The sequence below is a fragment of the Dreissena polymorpha genome, chromosome 9 (genome assembly GCF_020536995.1).
Source record: "Dreissena polymorpha isolate Duluth1 chromosome 9, UMN_Dpol_1.0, whole genome shotgun sequence".
NCBI lineage: Eukaryota > Metazoa > Mollusca > Bivalvia > Myida > Dreissenidae > Dreissena > Dreissena polymorpha.
Window position 1 is genome coordinate 32,330,884 of NC_068363.1, and position 24,284 is coordinate 32,355,167.

At 34.5% G+C, this 24,284-nt stretch overlaps 1 protein-coding gene across 1 annotated transcript in view; it reads left to right on the top strand.

Moving 5' to 3' along the window:
* Positions 1-24,284, top strand: part of LOC127843665 (uncharacterized) — a 55,838-nt gene that overhangs the window by 11,185 nt on the left and 20,369 nt on the right. The window contains exons 2-4 of the mRNA XM_052373365.1: positions 308-507; positions 6,471-6,518; positions 7,728-7,775. Of these exons, the coding sequence (XP_052229325.1) occupies positions 312-507; positions 6,471-6,518; positions 7,728-7,775 (292 nt within the window). The 5' untranslated portion in view covers positions 308-311. The remainder of the gene's footprint in view (positions 1-307; positions 508-6,470; positions 6,519-7,727; positions 7,776-24,284) is intronic.

Here is a 24,284-nt window from a genome sequence, read left to right on the forward strand (position 1 = left end):
GCCCTGGACCCACCGAGGGCCCTATCTGCACGCATATTTTATCTTCAGGATTTCAAATTTGGGACAATTGACACCCTTGATATAATTGTATAGACTCAATTAGAGCATCGTCACCCAAACTTGAGTATTTTACGTTTTTGTTTATTTTCATAATTGATAGAGCTTTAATAAACAATTCTGTTTTACTAGACTTTTGTTTTCATTTTGACTATATATATTTTATCGTGATCTAGTAAGTACCTCTTGTTGGTTGAAACGATCAATACAAAGTTATTTGTAAGTCAAAGACTGTATTTTTCTCTCGAAGGACAATGGCTTCACAATCGGAGTCGGTTGATAAACGATGTCCATCTTGCACAGAACCAGTACAGTCCAAGTGGAAATGCTGTCCTTTTTGTTTGACCAGACTTGAATGCCCATCACGCTTAGCAACGACCCTCGTCAACTTGCCAAAGAGTCCTTATTCCAACACAGATGTAAACGAAATCGATCTTCAGCATATTAAAAGTACGTATTTCAACGAACACAAATGACTAAATTCTTACCTCTTTGAATTGTTCATGTAGATCGCAAATTAATGTGTGTATTTTTTAATAGAGATAGAAATGTGTGAACCAGTTAAATGTAACATCTGTGGCTGCGAACGAGAACGATCATCTTGAATTACTGGAAGACATGTTTTTAGTTGATGACACTCGCTATGTTATCTTCTAGACCTTTGTGCAGGGACAGCATTGATGTTCACAAAGAAATCGCTGTTAAGTTTTAGGATTGAACACTAAAGTGGGAAACTTGCGCGATAGCGGGTTAAAGTCAACTAAAAAGTAGACGGAAAACACGTTGAAAATAGAGGATTATCAAAAGTGTAAAGTTCTCTAATACAAATCAAATGACATACCTTTTTAATTTCTTTGATGCATTCAGCTTAGAATGTACTTTAACAAAACGTATGGATATGGGGGTCCCAACGTGCAAAATGTTGAATTCGTGTTTAACTTAAGTTGGAAGTTCTTTTATTTAATAACGTAAGGATTGGCATAAGTTTAGTGTGACCTTAATGGTTATCTTATTCCTTGCATGATTGCTTCATTAAAAGCGTAAACTGTAGGTTAGCCTGTAACAAAATGCCTTAAAAAAATTAAAAAATTCTGTAGTTGTTTTTTTTATCAAACAATCATTATACCTTTTCACGAGATAATCATGTTTTGTTGTTATAACTTTCATGACACAATAGTATCAATACTAAACAAACATTAGGTTAACAATACGGGTGTATTAGTCATATCATACCTGCTAATTATGAGCACATCTTATGATGTTCACATTTTGCCAAACTGTAGTAATGATTTATATCTGATTGGGCACTAAAGGTTACACTGTTAGTAACTGATGGTGAATGGGATATACACCCTCAGTAATTTCATACCATACGAGAGCGAAGCTCTACTGAAGGTGTATATACCATACACCATCAGTTACTAAAAGTGTAACGATTATATCTCACCGACTACCTTTAAAGTATATAATATAATTTATAATATAATATGTAATATATAATGTATTAAATGTAATATATAATATATATAATAATATATATATATATATATATAGATATATAGATATATATATATATATATATATATATATATATATAGATTATATGTGATAATATATATATATAATAATATATAATATAATATATAATATAATATATAATATAATATATAATAAATATATAATATATTATAAAATATATATATATATATATATATATATATATAATAATATATAATATATACTAAAATATATAGTATATATATATATAATGTGTATAATAATATAATATAGCATCTCTTATATATAATATCTAATATAATATATCATATATTATAAAATATAATATTTAATATAATATATAATATATACTTTATAACATTTAGTTTATAATATATGATATATCATCTATCATATATCATATCTCATGTATAATATATAATATATGATATATCATGTATCATGTACAATATATAATATATCATATAGAATGTATCATATATATATATTTTATATATATTATATATATTATATTATAAATATAATGTTATATATTATATACTATATAGTATACATAATAAAGAATATATTATATATTAATAACAATACTTATCTAGCAGTTTATCGAACAGACGCCATTTTTTACGTTGATAGAAGTATGGAAATTACTCGGAGTGTATGGAAATTACTCGGGGTGTATGGAAAATACACCATGGGCACGTGACCGCTCTAAGCCAATCGGATAAGGTCATTTTTGTAGGAGGTGAGATATATGACCATACATAATGGGAGTTCACCATTGAAACAACAAGGTACTGCCCCATGAATAATCAAAGTACTGACAGTACTGTTGTACCGATGCTTTTGAAGAGGATGGATATAAAAGCACCAATTTAAGTTTATCTACATCACCACAATTGTGTATGTGGGTACGATAATTTTGGGTACGAAAAAATTAGGCCCCCAAAAAAATTAGGGTACGAACAAAAATTTGGGTACGAACAAAAAGTTGGGAACCAAAAAAAAATTGGGTACGAACAAAAATTTGGATAAGAAAAAAAAATTGGGTACGAACAAAAATTCAGTACGAAAAATTTAGGGTACGAATTTTTTTGGGGGGTACGGTGAAGTAGTACCCGTTGGGAACTTGACCCATTCAGGGAAACTGGGAGGCGGGTTATATTCTCGATCAAATCTAAAAATAACTACATTTGAAGTTTTCCCAGCGTCACAGCGTTTGAAGTGCCACCTGACAGTCGTGTCTTGCTCCTGTCCCGAACCTCTCGATAAATTTGAAAGAGGACGGGAACCAAGCTGCCTTTCCCTTAATCAACGATAATCAGCGAGGTATGCTGATTGAGAAAATTTAGCTAACTCAATCGGACTTTCTCGGTCTTTTACATAGGTTGCCATTGAGAAGAATCTTTTTCATGGAATTATAACTTAGACGAGCTGCTTTGCTGAAGCAGCATCGTCAAAAATAGGTTTTAATAATAAAAAATAGCCTGTGCGAACTGCAGAGGCTAATCCGGGACAACATTTGACGCACAATTATGCATAACCCTCATGATATAGTATTTTTTTAAATAATAAAACAAATTTAGTCTGTGCAGTCAGCCTGTGCGGACTGCACAGGCCAATCCGGGACGACATTTTACGCACAATTATGCCTAACCCTCATGTTTAAGTAAAAAAAAAATAAAAAAGTAGCCTGTGCAGTCAGCCTGTGCGGACTGCACAGGCTAATCCGGGACGACATTTTACGCACAATTATGCCTAACCCTCATGTGTTATTAAAAAAATATCCTGTGCAGTCAGCCTGTGCAGACTGCACAGGCTTATCCGGGACGACACTTTACACATAAGTATGCATAACCATCATGTTTTATTTCAAAAATAAATAACAAATAAGCCTGTTCAGTAAGCCCGTGCAGACTGCACAGGCTAATTGGGGACGACACTTTACACACAAGCATTATGCCAGTTCTCTCAGAACAAGGCTCAGAACATATGACATATATGGCAATCTGGTGATATTTTTTATTATGATGTATCATAGAAATCAACACTTGTGATAAGAATAGTTATTTGCCAATTTGTTACATATTTTAATAAACATTTTCTAAGGCATATGCCAATTGTTGTTGTTGTTTTACATCTTTCAATGATAATCAGCGAGGTATGCCGATTGAGAAAATTACACTAACTCAATCGGACTCTCGGTCTTTTAGGTAGGTCGCCATTGTGATTTTTGTTCATGGGATGATAACTTAGACGAGCTGCTGTAGCAGCATCGTCAAAAATATAGCCAAATAAATATATGTATGATCTTTGTTACAGTTTACAAGAAAAATATATGTCAAAGAAACATAATCTGCTCAAGTAATGAATCTCGTACCAATCAAAATGCTATACATATACGCAAAAACAACATATGAGCAGACACCATGAAAGTCGTTGTCAAATGTCACTTCTGACAAACAAACTATCAAAATATGCACTTTCAACTGGGTTTACAAAAAAAAGTTTGGTAGTGCATGGAAATAGCGACTCTCAAAATGTTTTTATTTTTTTCCATATATGTAGAAATGAATCTCTAATCATCATTGTTTTCATTTTTATAGTCATCCACAACTAGAAATTCTGACTAAAATAGCAACATATATATACCTAATAAACTCAACTTTATGAAATAAAGTAATTAAATTGCTAAGACATTAATTAATGTTGTCATTACAAATGGAGCTGTCATTTATTACATGCCATTTTGTGATTGTGCAAAGCTTTGCAACACTCATTTGATTAATACCTTTCCAGTTCACAGTCTGTCAGTTGTCAACTGATCAGCAGGTAAATTGTCATCTTTAAATACATTCCGCGAAAGAGAAATACTTTGAAAAACCATATGTGTACACCATTTTTTAAACGAAATTTTAATACAGTTAATACTGTCATTTCTGAATAGTTCCACACCAAATGATAATTTAGCAATAGTTTTATATTTTGGCAACTCCGGTTAAAATAGACAAAGAATTGGCGTCTACAATCTTCATTATGACAACCAAAAACGACGCATACACACAGTATGATTGATGGAATACTATCCATAAAGACAAACTTTGACATTGTTTGGTTACAATTAAACAAGGAAAACGCTTACCTTGACAAAAAACAGGAAGTTTATCCGAAAGTTGACAATGTCGATCTGTGCTCTACTGTATTGATTATTCTATACGCGGAGATTTATTAACACCATTTACAATCAAGAGAAATGAGGAAAATTATCGTTTCATCGACTGAATAATTTTGGTTTAGGATTAACTTCAACATTAAGCTATTGTTTATCGCAAACAAAATGTGTTGAACGAGGATGCAAAACGGCGGTCGCAACTTAACGTCGTTTTACTTGGAAACGACGTCAGCGCTAAATGGGTCGAAATCCCGTTTACAACCACATTTATTGTTGAACAATTTAAGGTTATTCTAATCATTTTTGAAACTGATCCGCAACATTCAACTTTAGTCTCGTTTCAATTCGTAATCTGTGTAAACGAGAACAATACTACATTTTTAACTGTTTTTATAAAGGGTGATCTCTTTATATACGAATACGGTATATTAGCAAAACTTCTCATTGGGTATTTTTCTATACGAAAGTTCGAATTCCACTAAAGGCTGTCTAAACAAATATGTGTACGTTTTTTTTTTACAAATCGTTTCGGTGCGATGCATAAGTAGGTCTCCTGAGCTTATTTTTTTTTAAACTAGTTTTCCTTAAAACCACAACGACAAGAGGTATAACATTTGGTATGCACCATCGTATTGTGATAACCTATAAACGTTGTTCAAATTGTTCTCATTTCGTCAACTCTGGCCACGCCCCATGGTCAAATATTTCATGTTTACAACTTGCTTCCTATACCACATGTAGCATCGGTGGTTAGGCGGGATATTCGCCTATTCTACTTGTATCGATTTATAAAAGCATAATCATTTTTCTCTGAAGCTACAAAGCCCATATCTTTGATATCTGGTATTGACATCAAAATCTCTACATAGTGTTTTTCTTCAAAGTTTGCTATGGGATAACAACTGTATACGTATGCACTTTTTATACCTGAGATACGAAGAAAAGGAAGGTGCAATCACCATGGACGTCTTTCCGTCTGTTTGTCCATAGACGAACACTTGTTCATAAAATGCCTCCTTCAATTTTAAACGTACAATATTTCAGTTGAATGCTTTATTCTTTATGATATGAAGTAGTGTATGTGCGATCTTCATCATCCTACGTTCCAAGTTACAAAGTAATGCCCCCCGCATACACTTAGAATCAATATATTATAATTTCTATTTATGTAGACGTAGCTAGTCAAAATTCACCACTCTAAAACTACAAAGGCCAGTTGCGTATAGTTTTATATGTACCATTCTATCGTTTCATTTATTTGTTAATAGTATCCCTTTGGGGTCAAAACTGGGCAAGCCCTATGATCAATGCTTGATCCATGCTTCATATTACCACATGTAGCCACGGGAAGGGGGTGTATTTGTCACTACTGTGACACGCTCAAGTTATTATAAACTTTATTAACCAAATATCAAAATCGTCTAAATGGCAATAGGCTTTTTGAAAGTTCTGTATGATAGCCTTACTCTGGAAAAAGTAAGTTTGTTTTTCGTTCAACTGAAATGCATCGTGTAAATAAGTACGCAAATGCCACTGAATAGTACCATGTAGTGACCTTATCCAATTTTCGAACTGTGTGTTGAGGAACAAACAACGCTTTAATAATTTTACTCATTTTAATTTGGGTTATATAGACTAGTGTTAATGGCAGTGTAACCATCGAAACAAAAACACATATCGCGTATGAACATTTGCGCAAATTGTATGGTATATTTTTTTATTTCAGATAAAGCCATTGAGCCTGATTGTGTGCAGGGTCCAACGCAGGATGTAGGTATGTACGAAGGTTTGACGTCGTTTACTCTGAAAGAGTGAGTATGTAACTGCGAGTGCCATTTGAATCAGTTTGTAAATCAGCAAGTGAGATTTGAATCCGTTGGTAACTCTGCTAGTTGGATGTGACTTTAATAGTAGCTCTATTATCGGTTAATGAATTTGTTATGACCGTGCTAATGATTCGCGACTTAGATGGAAACAATTCATGTGAGATGTGAATGCATATACACTTATTAAGCATTGACTAATTTAAACGGAAGTGGGTTTATATTTCGGTTGTAAATAAAAGCTTATAATTGCATAATTAATAAATTCAATTTTGCCGTACTTAAGTCACAGGGCGAATTAACGGTATTGCATACTGTTAAATACTTGGTACTGCGTGTAATTTGTTTTAGTACAATGTCGTTTGTAACTGTTAATAAGACGTAAGTAAAATGATTATTGACTGTGAGACGTTAGGTAGTGAAAACTGTGTTCATGATATGTAAATAAGCTGTTTACGTAATTGTTAGATAAAAAGTTCATAGGATTTTTTTTTATCAGATTCGCATTAAAAATATGACTTAGATTTGAGGTAACTGCAAAGTGTGCTAATGAGATGTACGTATTTGGAAAGTGAACTGATGAGATGAAGGTTAGTCTTTTCCGATGTATACATTTAAGAAGCAAGTAAATGTAGACTACATCATTTATATAGTTTGCCGAGGAAAAGAAATTAAATGAATTGAGCCACCCAATTACAGTAATTGTTAGCAATAACGTGATGCGGAATTGTCATGACTCCCTTGGTAGATATGACGAATAAAAATGATCTTCATAAAGAGAGAACATATATCAAAAGGTATACTCATAGCAAGGCTGCAACTTAAAGAGAACGTAAATGTTATTATTATCATCTCTGCAAATGTTTAGTCATTGAATTGACTTAAAATTATTTATTAATTACATGCACATGTTTTACATAATGAGTGTTTTTTATGTGTTAAAGTGTATGTTTTAAAAACAAATTGTGAGTATATATGAACATGATCAATACAACATAAACTTTTAAGGCTATATAGATTCAATATTTTTTCTTTCAACAGTTTTTACCTTTGCCTGACAGTCGCAGATAAAATCGGTTCGCTTTCAAACATTGTATAAAAACTGCCGAAAAGATTAATGGAATGTATACAATAATGCTTAAAAAGCCGAACCTTTGCAGGTATTGCCGTTGTGTCTGATTGTGTGGAAAATCCAAAACAGAATGCAGGTATGCTCAATTTTTATTATACCCTTTTTTAGTTATCTATTTTTGAAAAAAAAGAGCTATTGTCATCACCTTGGCGTCGGCGTTGGCGTCGGCGTCCGGTTAAGTTTTGCGTTTAGGTCCGCTTTTCTCAGAAAGTATCAATGCTATTGCATTCAAACTTGGGACACTTACTTACTATCATGAGGGGACTGGGAAGGCAAAGTAAGATAACTCTGGCGTGCATTTTGACAGAATAATGTGCCCTTTTTATACATAGAAAATTGAAAATTGTGGTTATGTTTTGTGTTTAGGTCCATTTTATTCCTTAAGTATCAAAGCTATTGCTTTCATACTTGCAACACTTATTACCTACATAAGGGGACTGTGCAGGCAAAGTTATGTAACTCTGACTGGTATTTTGACAGAATTATGCCCTTTTTATACTTAGAAAATTGAAAATTTGGTTAAGTTTTGTGTTTAGGTCCACTTTATTTCTACAGTATCAAAGCTATTGCTTTCATACTTGCAACACTTATTAACTATCATAAGGGGACTGTGCAGGCAAAGTTATGTAACTCTGACTGGCATTTGGACGGAATTATGGGCCCTTTATACTTAGAAAATTGAAAATTTGGTTAAGTTTTGTGTTTTGGTCCACTTCACCTCTAAAGTATCATAGATATTGCTTTCATACTTGGAACACTTGCAAACTATCATAAGGGTACAGTAAAAGGACAAGTTGCATAACTCTGGTTGTCATTTTCACGGAATTATGGCCCTTTTTTGACTTACATGTAACTTTGAATATATGGTTAAATTTTGTGTTTCGATCCACTTTACTTCTAAAGTATCAAGGCTATTGCTTTCAAACTTCAAATCCTTTCATGCTAACATGAGGTTACTGTATCTGGCAAGTTGAATTTTACCTTGACCTTTGAATGACCTTGACTCTCAAGGTCAAGTTATTAAATTTTGCTTAAATTGCCATAACTTCTTTATTTATGATTAGATTTGATTGATACTTTGACAAAACTACTCTTACCTATTCCACAATAGACTTCACCCAAACCATCCCCCGTGCCCTCCCCCCGTGCCCTCCCCCCTCCCCGAATCCCTCCCCCCTAATTTTTTTTAAAGATCATCTCACAAATGACCACCACACCCTCACACTATACCCCCCCCCACCCCACCCCCCAATTTTTTTTTTGAAACGGTTAAAAAACACAAATATTTATTATTATTATTTTATTTTTGAAATACCGTCCAACCATCGCACCCAAGAATCCCCTCCCCCCCCCCCACCCACCCCCCACCCCCGATTTTTTTTGCATTTTTTTTTCGCATTTTTGGAAGATAATGTAATAAATGTCCACACCCCCACACTAAACACCCCTCTTCACTCCACCGCTCCCTCCTTTGTGATTGAAATTTAGAGTCCCTTCATTTTTAAAAAGAAAATAGATGAGCGGTCTGCAACCGCAAGGCGGTGCTCTTGTTTTTTATTTAATATAACGTGCAAGAGGCCGCCTAAAAGCGGCGGGCGTTGAACAATTGTACGTAACAGTTGTTGACATACCTAAAGCGATTTAATTCACAATGCCTTGGCACGCTCCCCTTTTTTTCCGCGCGGGTTTTCATTGAAAATTAAAAATAAAAACTTCGACATATGTAATATAGCATGAATAAACATACCTCACAAAATATACAGCGGGCATCATTATTTTGTTGCGCATTGTACTTAATATTTTCGCAAAATATTTTTTTCTCCGCTAAATTACTTTTTTGGCCACCATTTTGTTATTCTTCCTGTTCCGCCCCCCCCCCCAAAAAAAAAACGCCGGGAACTTGGTACAATGAAGTTTTTAAGGAACTCGCTATAAGCAGACGTGATTATTTTTATGCACATCTTCTGAATAAAAAATAACCTATTCTATATTTCAACAAATATGTGTGACGTTACTGTTTTAATGCTTACACCAAACCATTTTAAATGAATAACCCTACAGAGATGGACAGTGAAACTGAGTTATATGTTTAAGTTCCATTGTTGCAGCAAAATAATATGAATACAAATAATATAATAATGGAATACAAATACAAAATTATAAAACCGGAAATTAACAAAACTTATGTATCACTCATTGATATGTTTTACCGGTTTCAATAGCTGTTCTGCCAAGCGCTGAGCATCACACAATTAATTTTACTGAGACAAAACTGCCAGTTTGGGTTTATATAAATCACCGTATGAGCGATTCTGGAACTATCAAAGTTTGCAAAGGATATACTTATTACCCAAAGTGTTCTTGTTTAGTAATTGTGTTGCTTTACTCGGATGGAACATAAGGGAACTTTTATAGAACTGTGATGATGTATGTACGAAAAGAAGCTATAGCAGTACAAAGATCAGATATGAAAACATTATGAGAAATACTTTGAAAAACCATATGTGTACACCATTTTTTAAACGAAATGTTAATACAGTTAATACTGTCATTTCTGAATAGTTCCACACCAAATGATAATTTAGCAATAGTTTTATATTTTGGCAACTCCGGTTAAAATAGACAAAGAATTGGCGTCTACAATCTTCATTATGACAACCAAAAACGACGCATACACACAGTATGATTGATGGAATACTATCCATAAAGACAAACTTTGACATTGTTTGGTTACAATAAAACAAGGAAAACGCTTACCTTGACAAAAAGCAGGAAGTTTATCCGAAAGTTGACAATGTCGATCTGTGCTCTACTGTATTGATTATTCTATACGCGGAGATTTATTAACACCATTTACAATCAAGAGAAATGAGGAAAATTATCGTTTCATCGACTGAATAATTTTGGTTTAGGATTAACTTCAACATTAAGCTATTGTTTATCGCAAACAAAATGTGTTGAACGAGGATGCAAAACGGCGGTCGCAACTTTACGTCGTTTTACTTGGAAACGACGTCAGCGCCAAATGGGTCGAAATCCCGTTTACAACCACTTTTATTGTTGAACAATTTAAGGTTATTCTAATCAGTTTTGAAACTGATCCGCAACATTCAACTTTAGTCTCGTTTCAATTCGTAATCTGTGTAAACAAGAACAATACTACATTTTTAACTGTTTTTATAAAGGGTGATCTCTTTATATACGAATACGGTATATTAACAAAACTTCTCATTGGGTATTTTTCTATACGAAAGTTCGAATTCCACTAAAGGCTGTCTAAAAAATATGTGTACGTTTTTTTTTACAAATCGTTTCGGTGCGCTGCATAAGTAGGTCTCCTGAGCTTATTTTTTTTTAAACTAGTTTTCCTTAAAACCACAACGACAACAGTTATAACATTTGGTATGCACCATCGTATTGTGATAACCTATAAACGTTGTTCAAATTGTTCTCATTTCGTCAACTCTGGCCACGCCCCATGGTCAAATATTTCATGTTTACAACTTGCTTCCTATAACCACATGTAGCATCGGTGGTTAGGCGGGATATTCGCCTATTCTATTTGTATCGATTTATAAAAGCATAATCATTTTCTCTGAAGCTACAAAGCCCATATCTTTGGTATCTGGTATTGACATCAAAATCTCTACATAGTGTTTTTCTTCAAAGTTTGCTATGGGATAAAAACTGTATACGTATGCACTTTTTATACCTGAGATACGAAGAAAAGGAAGGTGCAATCACCATGGACGTCTTTCCGTCTGTTTGTCCATAGACGAACACTTGTTCATAAAATGCCTCCTTCAATTTTCAACGTACAATATTTCAGTTGAATGCTTTATTCTTTATGATATGAAGTAGTGTATGTGCGATCTTCATCATCTTACGTTCCAAGTTACAAAGAAATGCCCCCCGCATACACTTAGAATCAATATATTATAATTTCTATTTATGTAGACGTAGCTAGTCAAAATTCACCACTCTAAAACTACAAAGGCCAGTTGCGTATAGTTTTATATGTACCATTCTATCGTTTCATTTATTTATTAATAGTATCCCTTTGGGGTCAAAACTGGGCAAGCCCTATGATCAATGCTTGATCCATGCTTCATATTACCACATGTAGGGGGTGTATTTGTCACTACTGTGACACGCTCAAGTTATTATAAACTTTATTAACCAAATAACAAAATCGTCTAAATGGCAATAGGCTTTTTGAAAGTTCTGTGTGATAGCCTTACTCTGGAAAAAGTAAGTTTGTTTTTCGTTCAACTGAAATGCATCGTGTAAATAAGTACGCAAATGCCACTGAATAGTACCATGTAGTGACCTTATCCAATTTTCGAACTGTGTGTTGAGGAACAAACAACGCTTTAATAATTTTACTCATTTTAATTTTGGTTATATAGACTAGTGTTAATGGCAGTGTAACCATCGAAACAAAAACAGGTGCAACAAAATAACATATCGCGTATGAACATTTGCGCAAATTGTATGGTATATTTTTTATTTCAGATAAAGCCATTGAGCCTGATTGTGTGCAGGGTCCAACGCAGGATGTAGGTATGTACGAAGGTTTGACGTCGTTTACTCTGAAAGAGTTAGTATGTAACTGCGAGTGCCATTTGAATCAATCAGTTTGTAACTCAGCAAGTGAGATTTGAATCCGTAGGTAACTCTGCTAGTTGGATGTGACTTTAATAGTAGCTCTATTATCGGTTAATGAATTTGTTATGACCGTGCTAATGATACGCGACTTAGATGGAAACAATTCATGTGAGATGTGAATGCATATCGTGGGCTTAGCGCAAAACGGTTGTAACTCCATTTTAGGAAATTTTACAGGAGAAACAAAAAACAGCCCAATTTTAAAAATTTCTTGCTGGATTTTATTAAAAAAGCATATATTTGGTTTGTTCCAAGCACTGTTAAAAGACTCATTTCCAATCTGTAGAATAATTATGGAAAGAGATATTTGAACATGTTCAAGTTACAACCATTTTCCACCTGAAATTTTGGAAACTTTCATTTATTATTTTTATGCAATAGGGAAGTAACTCAAGTTACAACTGTTTTCCATTTTTAATTTGTTGCAGATTTTAATATTTATTTGTGTGTTAAATAGAAGTATCTCATCATATACTCTTTATTCTTCATCATAAGTAAAAGAAAGCAAAACTTATTAGTTACCATAAACTTTCAACAATCATAAAACACTTTTTTGAACAAATACAATCATTTTAGTATGGTGTATAAAATGTATTCATAATTATTCCACACATTGATATACGTTTTTTTATAATTTAATTTGTTGTTTACTTTAATAAATTGAATTAAATGAGATCTTTAAACGATTTTTTTAATCATCTAAAACTATTCTAGAGATCTACATGATCAGCTAAGATTCAAACTTTGAGGTATTTATTTTATCCTTTATTATACATTACCGAAACAGTTTGTGATTTTATACTGCAGTCTCGACAAATGCAATTCAAGAAGCGAAAAATAATATTTCCAGTATTAAAAGGTTTTTACTCAAGCCAACTTAATTAATTAATTAACTTATTTCCTGCCGTTCATGTACATCATTTTTCTATAATGCTTATATATAATACTATAATTAATTATAAAGAATATAATTATTTGTTCACGGTTCATTCACTTGATTTTTTAATGAATAAAAAGGAATTTAACACTATGTTGAACATAGGTAAATTAATAAAATTAACAATAAAGAAAGTTCTAGAACAAGTTATTTTTTTTTTCAAAAAGGTAGAATTGAGATTTGGAAAATAGAATTGAGACTTTTAAATATGTACTTGTATTCAAACTTATTTTAGCATCACAATAATTCCCTTGTTACTTTGTTCAATTTGGTCTGCAGTTATTTAACATAAAAGAATTAATAGCTAAAGATTTGATAACATAAAAGCTTTAACTGGGTATAACAGCAAAAGTAAGATCATTCATTAACATGACTTGTCAGACTGTTACAATAATACCACTATGTGGCATGTCAGACTGTGACAATGGTACCGGTATATATTATGTTAGACTGTGACATTGGTACCAATATTAAGCATGGCAGACTGTGACAATTATATCAGTACATAGCATGTGAGACTAAGACAATGGTAAGTACATAACATTTGAGACTGTGACAATGGTACTGGCACGAAGCATCTGAGACTGTGACAATGGTACCACTATATAGCTTGTCAGACTGTGAAAATTATACAGTATGTAGCATCATTGCTGCATGTGAGACTGTAACAAAGGTACCACTATGTAGCGTGTCAGACTATTACAATTATACCAGTACATAGCATGCTAGACTGTGACAATGTAACCAGTATGTAGCATGTCAGACTGTAACAATGGTACCATTATGTAGCATCTGCGACTGTGACAATAGTACCAGTATGTGGCATGTCAGACTGTGACAATAGTACCAGTACATAGCATGTCAGACTGTGACAATGGTACCAGTATGTATTATGTTAGACTGTGACAATGGTACCAATAAGTAGCATGTCAGACTGTGACAATTTAACCAGTACGTAGCATGTGAGACTGAGACAATGGACAATGGTACCAGTACGTAGCATCTGAGACTGTGACAATGGTACCACTATGTAGCTTGTCAGACTGTGAGATTATACCAGTGGGTAGCATTTGATACTGTGGCAATGGTACCACTCTTTAGCTTGTCAGACTGTGAGATTATACCAGTGAGTAGCATTTGAGACTGTGAAAATGGTAACACTACGTAGCGTGTCAGACTGTTACAATTATACTAGTACATAGCATGCTAGACTGTGACAATGGTACCAGTATGTAGCATGTCAGACTGTTACAATGGTACCAGTATGAATCATATGCAACTGTGACAAAGGTACCAGTATCTAGCATGTCGGACTTTGACAATGGTACCCAGGACTAGGTGGCTTGTCAGACTGTGAAAATTTTACCAGTATGTAGCATGTGAGACTGTGGCAATGGTACCACTACGTAGCTTGTCAGACTGTTACAATGATACCAGTATATGACATGCTAAACTGTGACAATAGTACCAGTATGTAGCATGTGATACTGTTACATTGGTACCAGAAAGTAGCATCTGCGACTGTGACAAAAGTACCAGTACGTAGCATGTCAGACTTTGACAATGGTACCAGTATGTAGCTTGTCATACTGTGACAATTATATCCGTATGTTGCATGTGATACTGTGACAAATTGGTACCAGTATGAAGCAAGTCAGACTGTTATAATTATACCAGTATGGAGCATGTGCGGCTGTGGCAATCATACCACTACGTAGCTTGTCAGACTGTGAAAATTATACCAGTGGCTAGCATGTGAGACTGTGACAATGATATCACTACGTAGCTTGTCAGACTGTTACAATAATACACGTACATAGGCTTTTAGCATGCTTGACTGTGACAATGCAACCAGTATGTAACATGTCAGACTGTAACAAGGGTACCAGTTCGTAGCATCTGCAACTGTGACAATGGTACCAGTATGTAGCATGTCAGACTGTGACAATGGTACCAGTATGTAGCAAGTCAGACTGTTATAATTATAACAGTATGGAGCATGTGCGACTGTGGCAATCGTACCACTACAGTACAGCTCACGCAAAACCAACAAAGTCCGCGGCTACGCCGCGGACAGATTCTTCTGTTAACGTATTTTCGCCGCGTATTTATTCGGCATGATGCCGAGGCACTCGGCGAAATTTCGCGGAGTGACGCCGCGTCTGTTTTTGCCTCGGCATCGATTCGCGGAGTAACGCCGCGTACATGCGGCGATTTGCCGAGTATAACTATTTACAAATATTGATTGTATACTAATCTATAACACATGTTATCGAAATATAGAAACATGCACAGAAAATACGCTATGCGATTGTTAACATTTCTCTATATCTGCATACATTTAATTAAATTATCAATCGGATGTCATCTGTTAAAACAATTATTGTGTATGTCGATAACTAGATCTATATCGAGTTAAAGTTTACACAGTTAAATCCCGTAGATTATTTCGGAAACGAGACTTGCTTTAAACGTCTGTCATGTCGCCAAAATTGTTGCTCAATAATTTAAAGAAAATAAATGTAGTATTAGATACACATTTTACAACATGTACATGATTCTAGGCTTGTTATTCTTTAGCAAGGCAACCAAAATTCTAAAGATGGCTGCCAGTGCAGCAACCATCTGCGAAAAAAGAGAGACATATTGTTGTTGCTTTGTCTAAGTTATCTCTATAACATTAATATGAGGATAAACAGTGCACCCACATCTCAACCTGTGCTTTGCGACACACTCTTTATAAATGTGAATGGGTTGTGTGCATTTCAAACTTGCGGTATAAAAAGCTATAACATAATTTTGAAAACTAAGATTATGCAATAGCGAACAACTTCAGTACCTTCAGCGATTTGATATAATGTTTTATTTGACCGTACGATTATTAAACCTTAAACATAACATATTTTTATAAATCTTAAACTTGTAAAAATTCCAAAGTATGTATGTTATGTTCAAATACCCGTTATAATATAAAAATGAAGCTTGCACTCTGGTATATATTGTTGGGACGCATTGGCCATGGCATGTATTACTAGTATGTATTTGTCTATTGTTGAAGATCGTGTACCTTAAACATGATGAACGGGAGGGCTTGTGCGCTTGATATTTCGTTTATGTTAATACACCCAATATTTATAAGACCCATGGCGAACGCCTCATAAGTTTAAATTGTACTTGTGAAATCTGATACGGCTTTGGAAAATCCCGGTCTGTTGCAATCGATACCCCTGCAAAGCTTGTTTTTGTATATGATAAAATAGGTTTGCAAGTACGTCCTTTAATTTTTGGGCTTGCTGTTTTAAGATTTTGTGAGATGGGAAGAACATATTTGCAATGCCAATTATTTTCAATGAATAACTTAAGTCGGGCAGACATAGCTGATATCTTATTAACTACTTTTATGAATAAAACTTCCGTGTGTAACGCAAATGCTTGATATATATTTGTTATTCCAATTTTCGGAACTGGACATACCGATCGTTAAACTGATACTAGATTTGCACACTCTTAAATAAAGAAAAGAAAATTCCCCTACAAGCTGGCCATTATTTACGTTATTGATAATACACTTAGTTTTTAGATGTGTATTTATATTCTTTTCCTACGAGACATGGTTTACTGGGATATACACGTAATAGGATGATTTATTTTATTAAGTGCGATCAGTTATTATTTTCTGTTTGAAACAAGCATCATAAAATCGATTAATTGTATAATAGAAACACATAACATATTTTTATTATATATATTTATGGTTTTGAATTCATGTTGCATTTTATTATGTTGTTTTTTTAATAAAAAAAGTGTATATCCTATGTACTGCAAATGACATTAAGTCTCGTCTTATTATATACCATGTTGTACTTTATATAATCGTCTTTTCCATAAACTCATTATAAGTATTATGGATATGTGAATAATAAAGCACAAAAATATAGTACCACATATAAATGGGGGACACACCTTCATATATTGGCAATACACCTCATTCGTTTTCTTATTTCATTCAAAAGTGTAAGCATCCTTTAACAGGCCTACTTTTATTCCCGCATCATATTACAAGCTTAATGTTTACAGCACACAGCGATAACATGTTACGAAACTGCAACTAAATTGCATGTTAAAACCCTCTTAAAATGCAATAATTTATGTCAAGGCCTCAATTTCATTGTGGAAAAGTATACCGTACTTAAGCATGGCCTACGTGCATGTTACCGCTGAAAACATGACAGTGCGCCGTTAGTTTAGTTTTCAAACAAACATTTGAATACGTATTGTATCTTTGCAATCTGATACAACGCCCGGGAATGGCGGTCTGATAAAATCAATATCCCAGCCAAGCCTGCTCTACATTAATATATTTTGCATACCAGCAGGCTGAATATAGTTTCTTAATTGTCCATGACAACAGGAAGATAAGTATCGAATGTGTAGAATTTCCAACGACTAACCAAGAGAGTATTACCACTTAAGAACAATTAAACAGGTGCATGCCATGGTGGTCTGATGTGTCATTATGCAAGGATATTTAATACGTGTTTCTTCCGATCATATTATTTTCCTGCCATTGTAAATGTTTTGCAATATGCATTGTATTATACATCAAGCCTTTCCAGACAACTATTTGTATGATCAAGAATAAGGAACATTCATGAACAACACGCTTTACATTGTAGTTAAGATCTTTAATCCTGTTACTTGCAAACGCCTATGCGCCATAGTGTGGTTTTCAGTAGTTATGTGAATCACATTATATTACATGTTAACTTGTATAAACAGCCATTGTATTTAAGTAGGTCATGGTTGTATTGATTGCTGGATATTTGCTTGGAGAGGCTTCTTAAGTTACAGGCGCGATTATGTTAATTGATTATTTAAGTCTAAAATAGTGTTCAGGTGATCATTTTCGTCGTAATTGTAAAGCTTTTTGGTAAGGCGATAATTTTAAGTGTGGCAGTTAGAGCAGGTATAAATACCATATGTTTCAATGCATATTTTGCCAAAAATCATGATAAAGGTTTACCACTGAAAACTTCACGTATCATTGCCTTCGATACGTATATGTAAGACAAACGTATAATGGTGTTACGATTACAACCTTTTGGTAATTCATGACACGCAAGGAATTTTGTAAGAATAATGTAATGACAGTGTTCTTATTTTCTTAACGTAATGTTCAACACATGAATTTGCGGGGTACAGAATTCGCGCTATATCGATTGCCAATGTGCTCCTGCGGTCTTTATCTTTAATACCAAGTCCATGTAAAGAAAAGCTACTTATTTTTAATCAGAACACTCGTTTAACCCTTTCCCTATCAGCAAAGTGGAAATGGCTATGTGCAAACAGCATAAAACCAGAACAGCCTGCGAGTAACTCGCAGTCTGTTCAGGTTTAATGCTGTTTGCTGCTCATCAGTATCTAATGTTTGTAGATGAAGGCTTAAGAACTTGAATCGAGTAAGAAAGGTCTTAAATTAAATATAACTTTCCAAGGGACTACAAATGCGTGAAAATACGTATCTAAGTGGTAAAGGGTTAAATTGAAGCCTATTATGCTTGTTCGATGTACATGTATACACGTCAGTTCTTATGTTTAGCGGTCCACTTCTACATCTATGTTCAAATGCGGTCGTGATATTGAACATAATCAGCATCATCATCATCATCAGCAGCAGCATCGGCGGCGGGGCGGCGGCGGCGTCGTGGTCGTCGTCGTCATTTTCATCACCATCATCATCATCATATGCATATGATACTTCACGTGTCTGAGATATATGTGGTTTCATTAGCTGAAATACAATAATGTTCTGTGAACAGCAGTATTTGGCATACGTATGTGTTTTTATGCCCCCCGAAGAGTGGCATGAAGTTTTTAAACTGTCCGTCAAGCCGTCCGTCTGTCTGTCCGTCAGTCCGTCCGTCCGTCCGAACACTTTATCATTGGTCATAACTTTTGCAATATTAAAGGTAGAAACTTGATATTTGGCATGCATGTGTATCTCATAGAGCTGCACATTTTGTGTGGCCAAAGGTCAAGGTCATCCTTCAAGGTCAAAGATAAAATATATGGCTTCAAAGCGGCGCAGAAGGGGGCATTGTGTTTCTGACAAACACCTCTCTTGTTAGTTGTTCGCTTGCGAACAATTAAGGTTAAGAGCTAGTTTTGCAAGTCGGTCTGCTCTTAACTACCCTAAGAACGATGACCACCGCATCTGCTTGTGCACACTGATTAGCCTGTTTATGCTTCACCACTGGTACACTGCAGACAGTGAGTGTGTGTATGTAATCAATAGTGATTAACAGCCTGTGCGACAACATTGGCCAGTTTGTCATTGAAATCTGTACATATTGGCAGAGTTCAGGGAAAACGGGGCCTTATGTATGTCAAATAAGTGGTGTCCTGTGCACACTGATTAGCCAGTGCAGTTCGCACAAGCTAATCAAGGACGACACTTTCTGATTCTATGGTGTTTTTCGTTTAAAGACAGTCTCTGGTACTGGGTTGACAATTTATGCATATGCATTAAGCCCTGTTTTCCCAAGAAGCTGCAGTCAGTATACAATACACTAATTGTTTCAGTAATGAAGGAACTGAAACAGCGTAACGGTAACGATACAGTGTGTTTAAATTATATTTTATTTAGAGGAATTGTCCGAACGTAGTTAATCTACATTTAATAAACATCATGATTTCGGAACTTGTAATCAGTTTCTATCCCAGGTAAACTATAGTTTATAAGATTGTTCGCCGAGTGACTCAGCGTCATATCACCAACAATTTCCTCGGCATCATGCCGAGGCGTGCCGCGGCGTGTCTCGGCGAACAGACACGGCGACTCAGCGACCAGATGGTCGATGCCGAGTCGACTCCGCGAACAATTGATGTCGTCAAACTCCGCGGATCGCGGAATTTGTTGGTTTTGCGTGAGCTGTACTGTACGTAGCTTGTCTGACTGTGAAAATTATACCAGTGGCTAGCATGTGAGTCTGTGACAATGGCATCACTACGTAGCTTGTCAGACTGTTACAATTATACCAGTACATGGCATGCTAGACTGTGACAATAGTACCAGTATGTAACATGTGAGACTGTTACAATGGAACCAGAACGTAGCATCTGCGACTCTGACAATGGTACCAGTGCGTAGCATGTCAGACTGTGACAATGGTACCAGTAAGAAGCTTGTCATACTGTGACAATTATACCGGTATGTAGCCTGTGAGGCTTTGACAATGGTACCATGCAGTGTGTAGCATCTGAGACCATGACAATGGTACCAGTACATAGCATGTCAGACTGTTATGCCTGTACGTAGTGTCAGATGGGGACAATGGTACCAGTATATAGAATGTCAGACTAAGACAATTGTACCAGTACATAGCATGTCTGACTGAGACAATAACACCAGTACGTAGCAATTTAGACTGAGACAATGGTACCAGTGTGTAGCATGTCAGACTGAGACAATTATAATAATGATGCTCAAAAGGTAGGAAAAAGATCAATCGCATTTTGTTTTAGTTTCTGTCTTATCATTTCTCTTATATCACAATCATATTTGAATATTTTGTATTTGAATTCAGAAAGAGGATTAAAGTTCATTATTTTTTAAATTAAAATAAGCTGATAAGATAAACTTGTTTTGACTTTAACTCTGTTGAATTATAATAATTACAATACAAATATTAAATGAATTAAGAAAGATGTCAAGGTAATTATGTATGTTCTTGAGAATTAAAAAAAAATTAAAACAACCTTTAGAATGTCAAGGCCCACATGGCAAGCAAATCAAGCAGTGATGTCATAAACTTAAGATGTAAAGATTAGTTACTTCCCTTCCAACATTGTACACTTTGTAATTTTTTGTGCTCAAAGGTTGTAACTTGAGATACAACTGTTTTGCATAACAAAAATTATACAAAATTAAATACAACCATAAGCCAAATACATGTTTTCATGGGTAAATTCTCAGAATATAATCTTAATATCTATTTAGGATGTGTAATTTAAAAAAAAAACTTGAAAAATGAAAAAATATGATTTTTGGTAAAAATGTGAGTTACAACCGTTTTGCGCTAAGCCCACGATATACACTTATTAAGCATTGACTAATTTAAACGGAAGTGGGTTTATATTTCGGTTGTAAATAAAAGCTTACAATTGCATAATTAATAAATTCAATTTAGCCGTACTTAAGTCGTACTTAAATTATGCCCTTTTTATACTTAGAAAATTGAAAATTTGGTTAAGTTTTGTGTTTAGGTCCACTTTATTTCTACAGTATCAAAGCTATTGCTTTCATACTTGCAACACTTATTAACTATCATAAGGGGACTGTGCAGGCAAAGTTATGTAACTCTGACTGGCATTTGGACGGAATTATGGACCCTTTATACTTAGAAAATTGAAAATTTGGTTAAGTTTTGTGTTTTGGTCCACTTTACCTCTAAAGTATCATAGATATTGCTTTCATACTTGGAACACTTGCAAACTATCATAAGGGTACAGTAAAAGGACAAGTTGCATAACTCTGGTTGTCATTTTTACGGAATTATAGCCCTTTTTGATTTACATGTAGTAACTTTGAATATATGGTTAAATTTTGTTTTTCGATCCACTTTACTTCTAAAGTATCAAAGCTATTGCTTTCAAACTTCAAATCCTTTCATGCTAACATGAGGTTACTGTACCTGGCAAGTTGAATTTTACCTTGACCTTTGAATGACCTTGACTCTCAAGGTCAAGTTATTAAATTTTGCTAAAATTGCCATAACTTCTTTATTTATGATAACATTTGATTGATACTTTGACAAATTTTTTTTTTAAGATCATCTCACAAATGACCACCACACCCTCACACTAAACCCCCCCCCCCCAATTTTTGTTTTGAAACGGTTAAAAAACACAAATATTTATTTTTATTATTATATTTTTGAAATACCGTCCAACCATCGCACCCAAGAATCCCCTTCCACCCCCCCACCCCCGATTATTTTTGCATTTTTTTTCGCATTTTTGGAAGATAATGCTATAAATGTCCACACCCCCACACTATACACCCCTCTTCACTCCACCGCTCCCTCCTTTGTGATTGAAATTGAGGGTCCCTTCACATTTAAAAAGAAAATAGATGAGCGGTCTGCACCCGCAAGGCGGTGCTCTTGTTTTTTATTTAATATAACGTGCAAGAGGCCGCCTAAAAGCGGCGGGCGTTGAACAATTGTACGTAACAGTTGTTGACATACCTAAAGCGATTTAATTCGCAATGCCTTGGCACGCTTCCCTTTTTTTCTGCGCGGGTTTTTTATTGAAAATTAAAAATAAAAACTTCGGCATATGTTATATAGCATGAATAAACATACCTCACAAAATATACAGCGGGCCTCATTATTTTGTTGCGCATTGTACTCAATATTTTCGCAAAATATTTTTTTCTCCGCTAAATTACTTTTTTCGCCACCATTTTGTTATTCTTCCTGTTCCGCCTCCCCCCCCCCCCAAAAAAAAAAAACGCCGGGTACTTGGTACAATGAAGTTATTAAGGAACTCGCTATAAACAGACGTGATTATTTTTATGCACATCTTCTGAATAAAAAATAACCTATTCTGTATTTCAACAAATATGTGTGACGTTACTGTTTTATTGCTTACACCAAACCATTTTAAATGAATAACCCTACAGAGATGGACAGTGAAACTGAGTTATATGTTTAAGTTCCATTGTTGCAGCAAAATAATATGAATACAAATAATATAATAATGGAATACAAATACAAAATTATAAAACCGGAAATTAACAAAACTTATGTATCACTCATTGATATATTTTACCGGTTTCAATAGCTGTTATGCCAAGCGCTGAGCATCACACAATTCATTTTACTGAGACAAAACTGCCAGTTTGGGTTTATATAAATCACCTTATGAGCGATTCTGGAACTAACAAAGTTTGCAAAGGATATACTTATTACCTATAGTGTTCTTGTTTAGTAATTGTGTTGCTTTACTCGGATGGAACATAAGGGAACTTTTATAGAACTGTGATGATGTATGTACGAAAAAGAAGCTATAGCAGTACAAAGATCAGATATGAAAACATTATGAGAAATACTTTGAAAAACCATATGTGTACACCATTTTTTAAACGAAATGTTAATACAGTTAATACTGTCATTTCTGAATAGTTCCACACCAAATGATAATTTAGCAATAGTTTTATATTTTGGCAACTTCTGTTAAAATAGACAAAGAATTGGCGTCTACAATCTTCATTATGACAACCAAAAACGACGCATACACACAGTATGATTGATGGAATACTATCCATAAAGACAAACTTTGACATTGTTTGGTTACAATAAAACAAGGAAAACGCTAACCTTGACAAAAAGCAGGAAGTTTATCCGAAAGTTGACAATGTCGATCTGTGCTCTACTGTATTGATTATTCTATACGCGGAGATTTATTAACACCATTTACAATCAAGAGAAATGAGGAAAATTATCGTTTCATCGACTGAATAATTTTGGTTTAGGATTAACTTCAACATTAAGCTATTGTTTATCGCAAACAAAATGTGTTGAACGAGGATGCAAAACGGCGGTCGCAACTTAACGTCGTTTTACTTGGAAACGACTTCAGCGCCAAATGGGTCGAAATCCCGTTTACAACCACATTTATTGTTGAACAATTTAAGGTTATTCTAATCAGTTTTGAAACTGATCCGCAACATTCAACTTTAGTCTCGTTTCAATTCGTAATCTGTGTAAACGAGAACAATACTACATTTTAAACTGTTTTTATAAAGGGTGGTCTCTTTATATACGAATACGGTATATTAGCAAAACTTCTCATTGGGTATTTTTCTATACGAAAGTTCGAATTCCACTAAAGGCTGTCTAAAAAAATATGTGTACGTTTTTTTTTTACAAATCGTTTCGGTGCGCTGCATAAGTAGGTCTCCTGAGCTTATTTTTT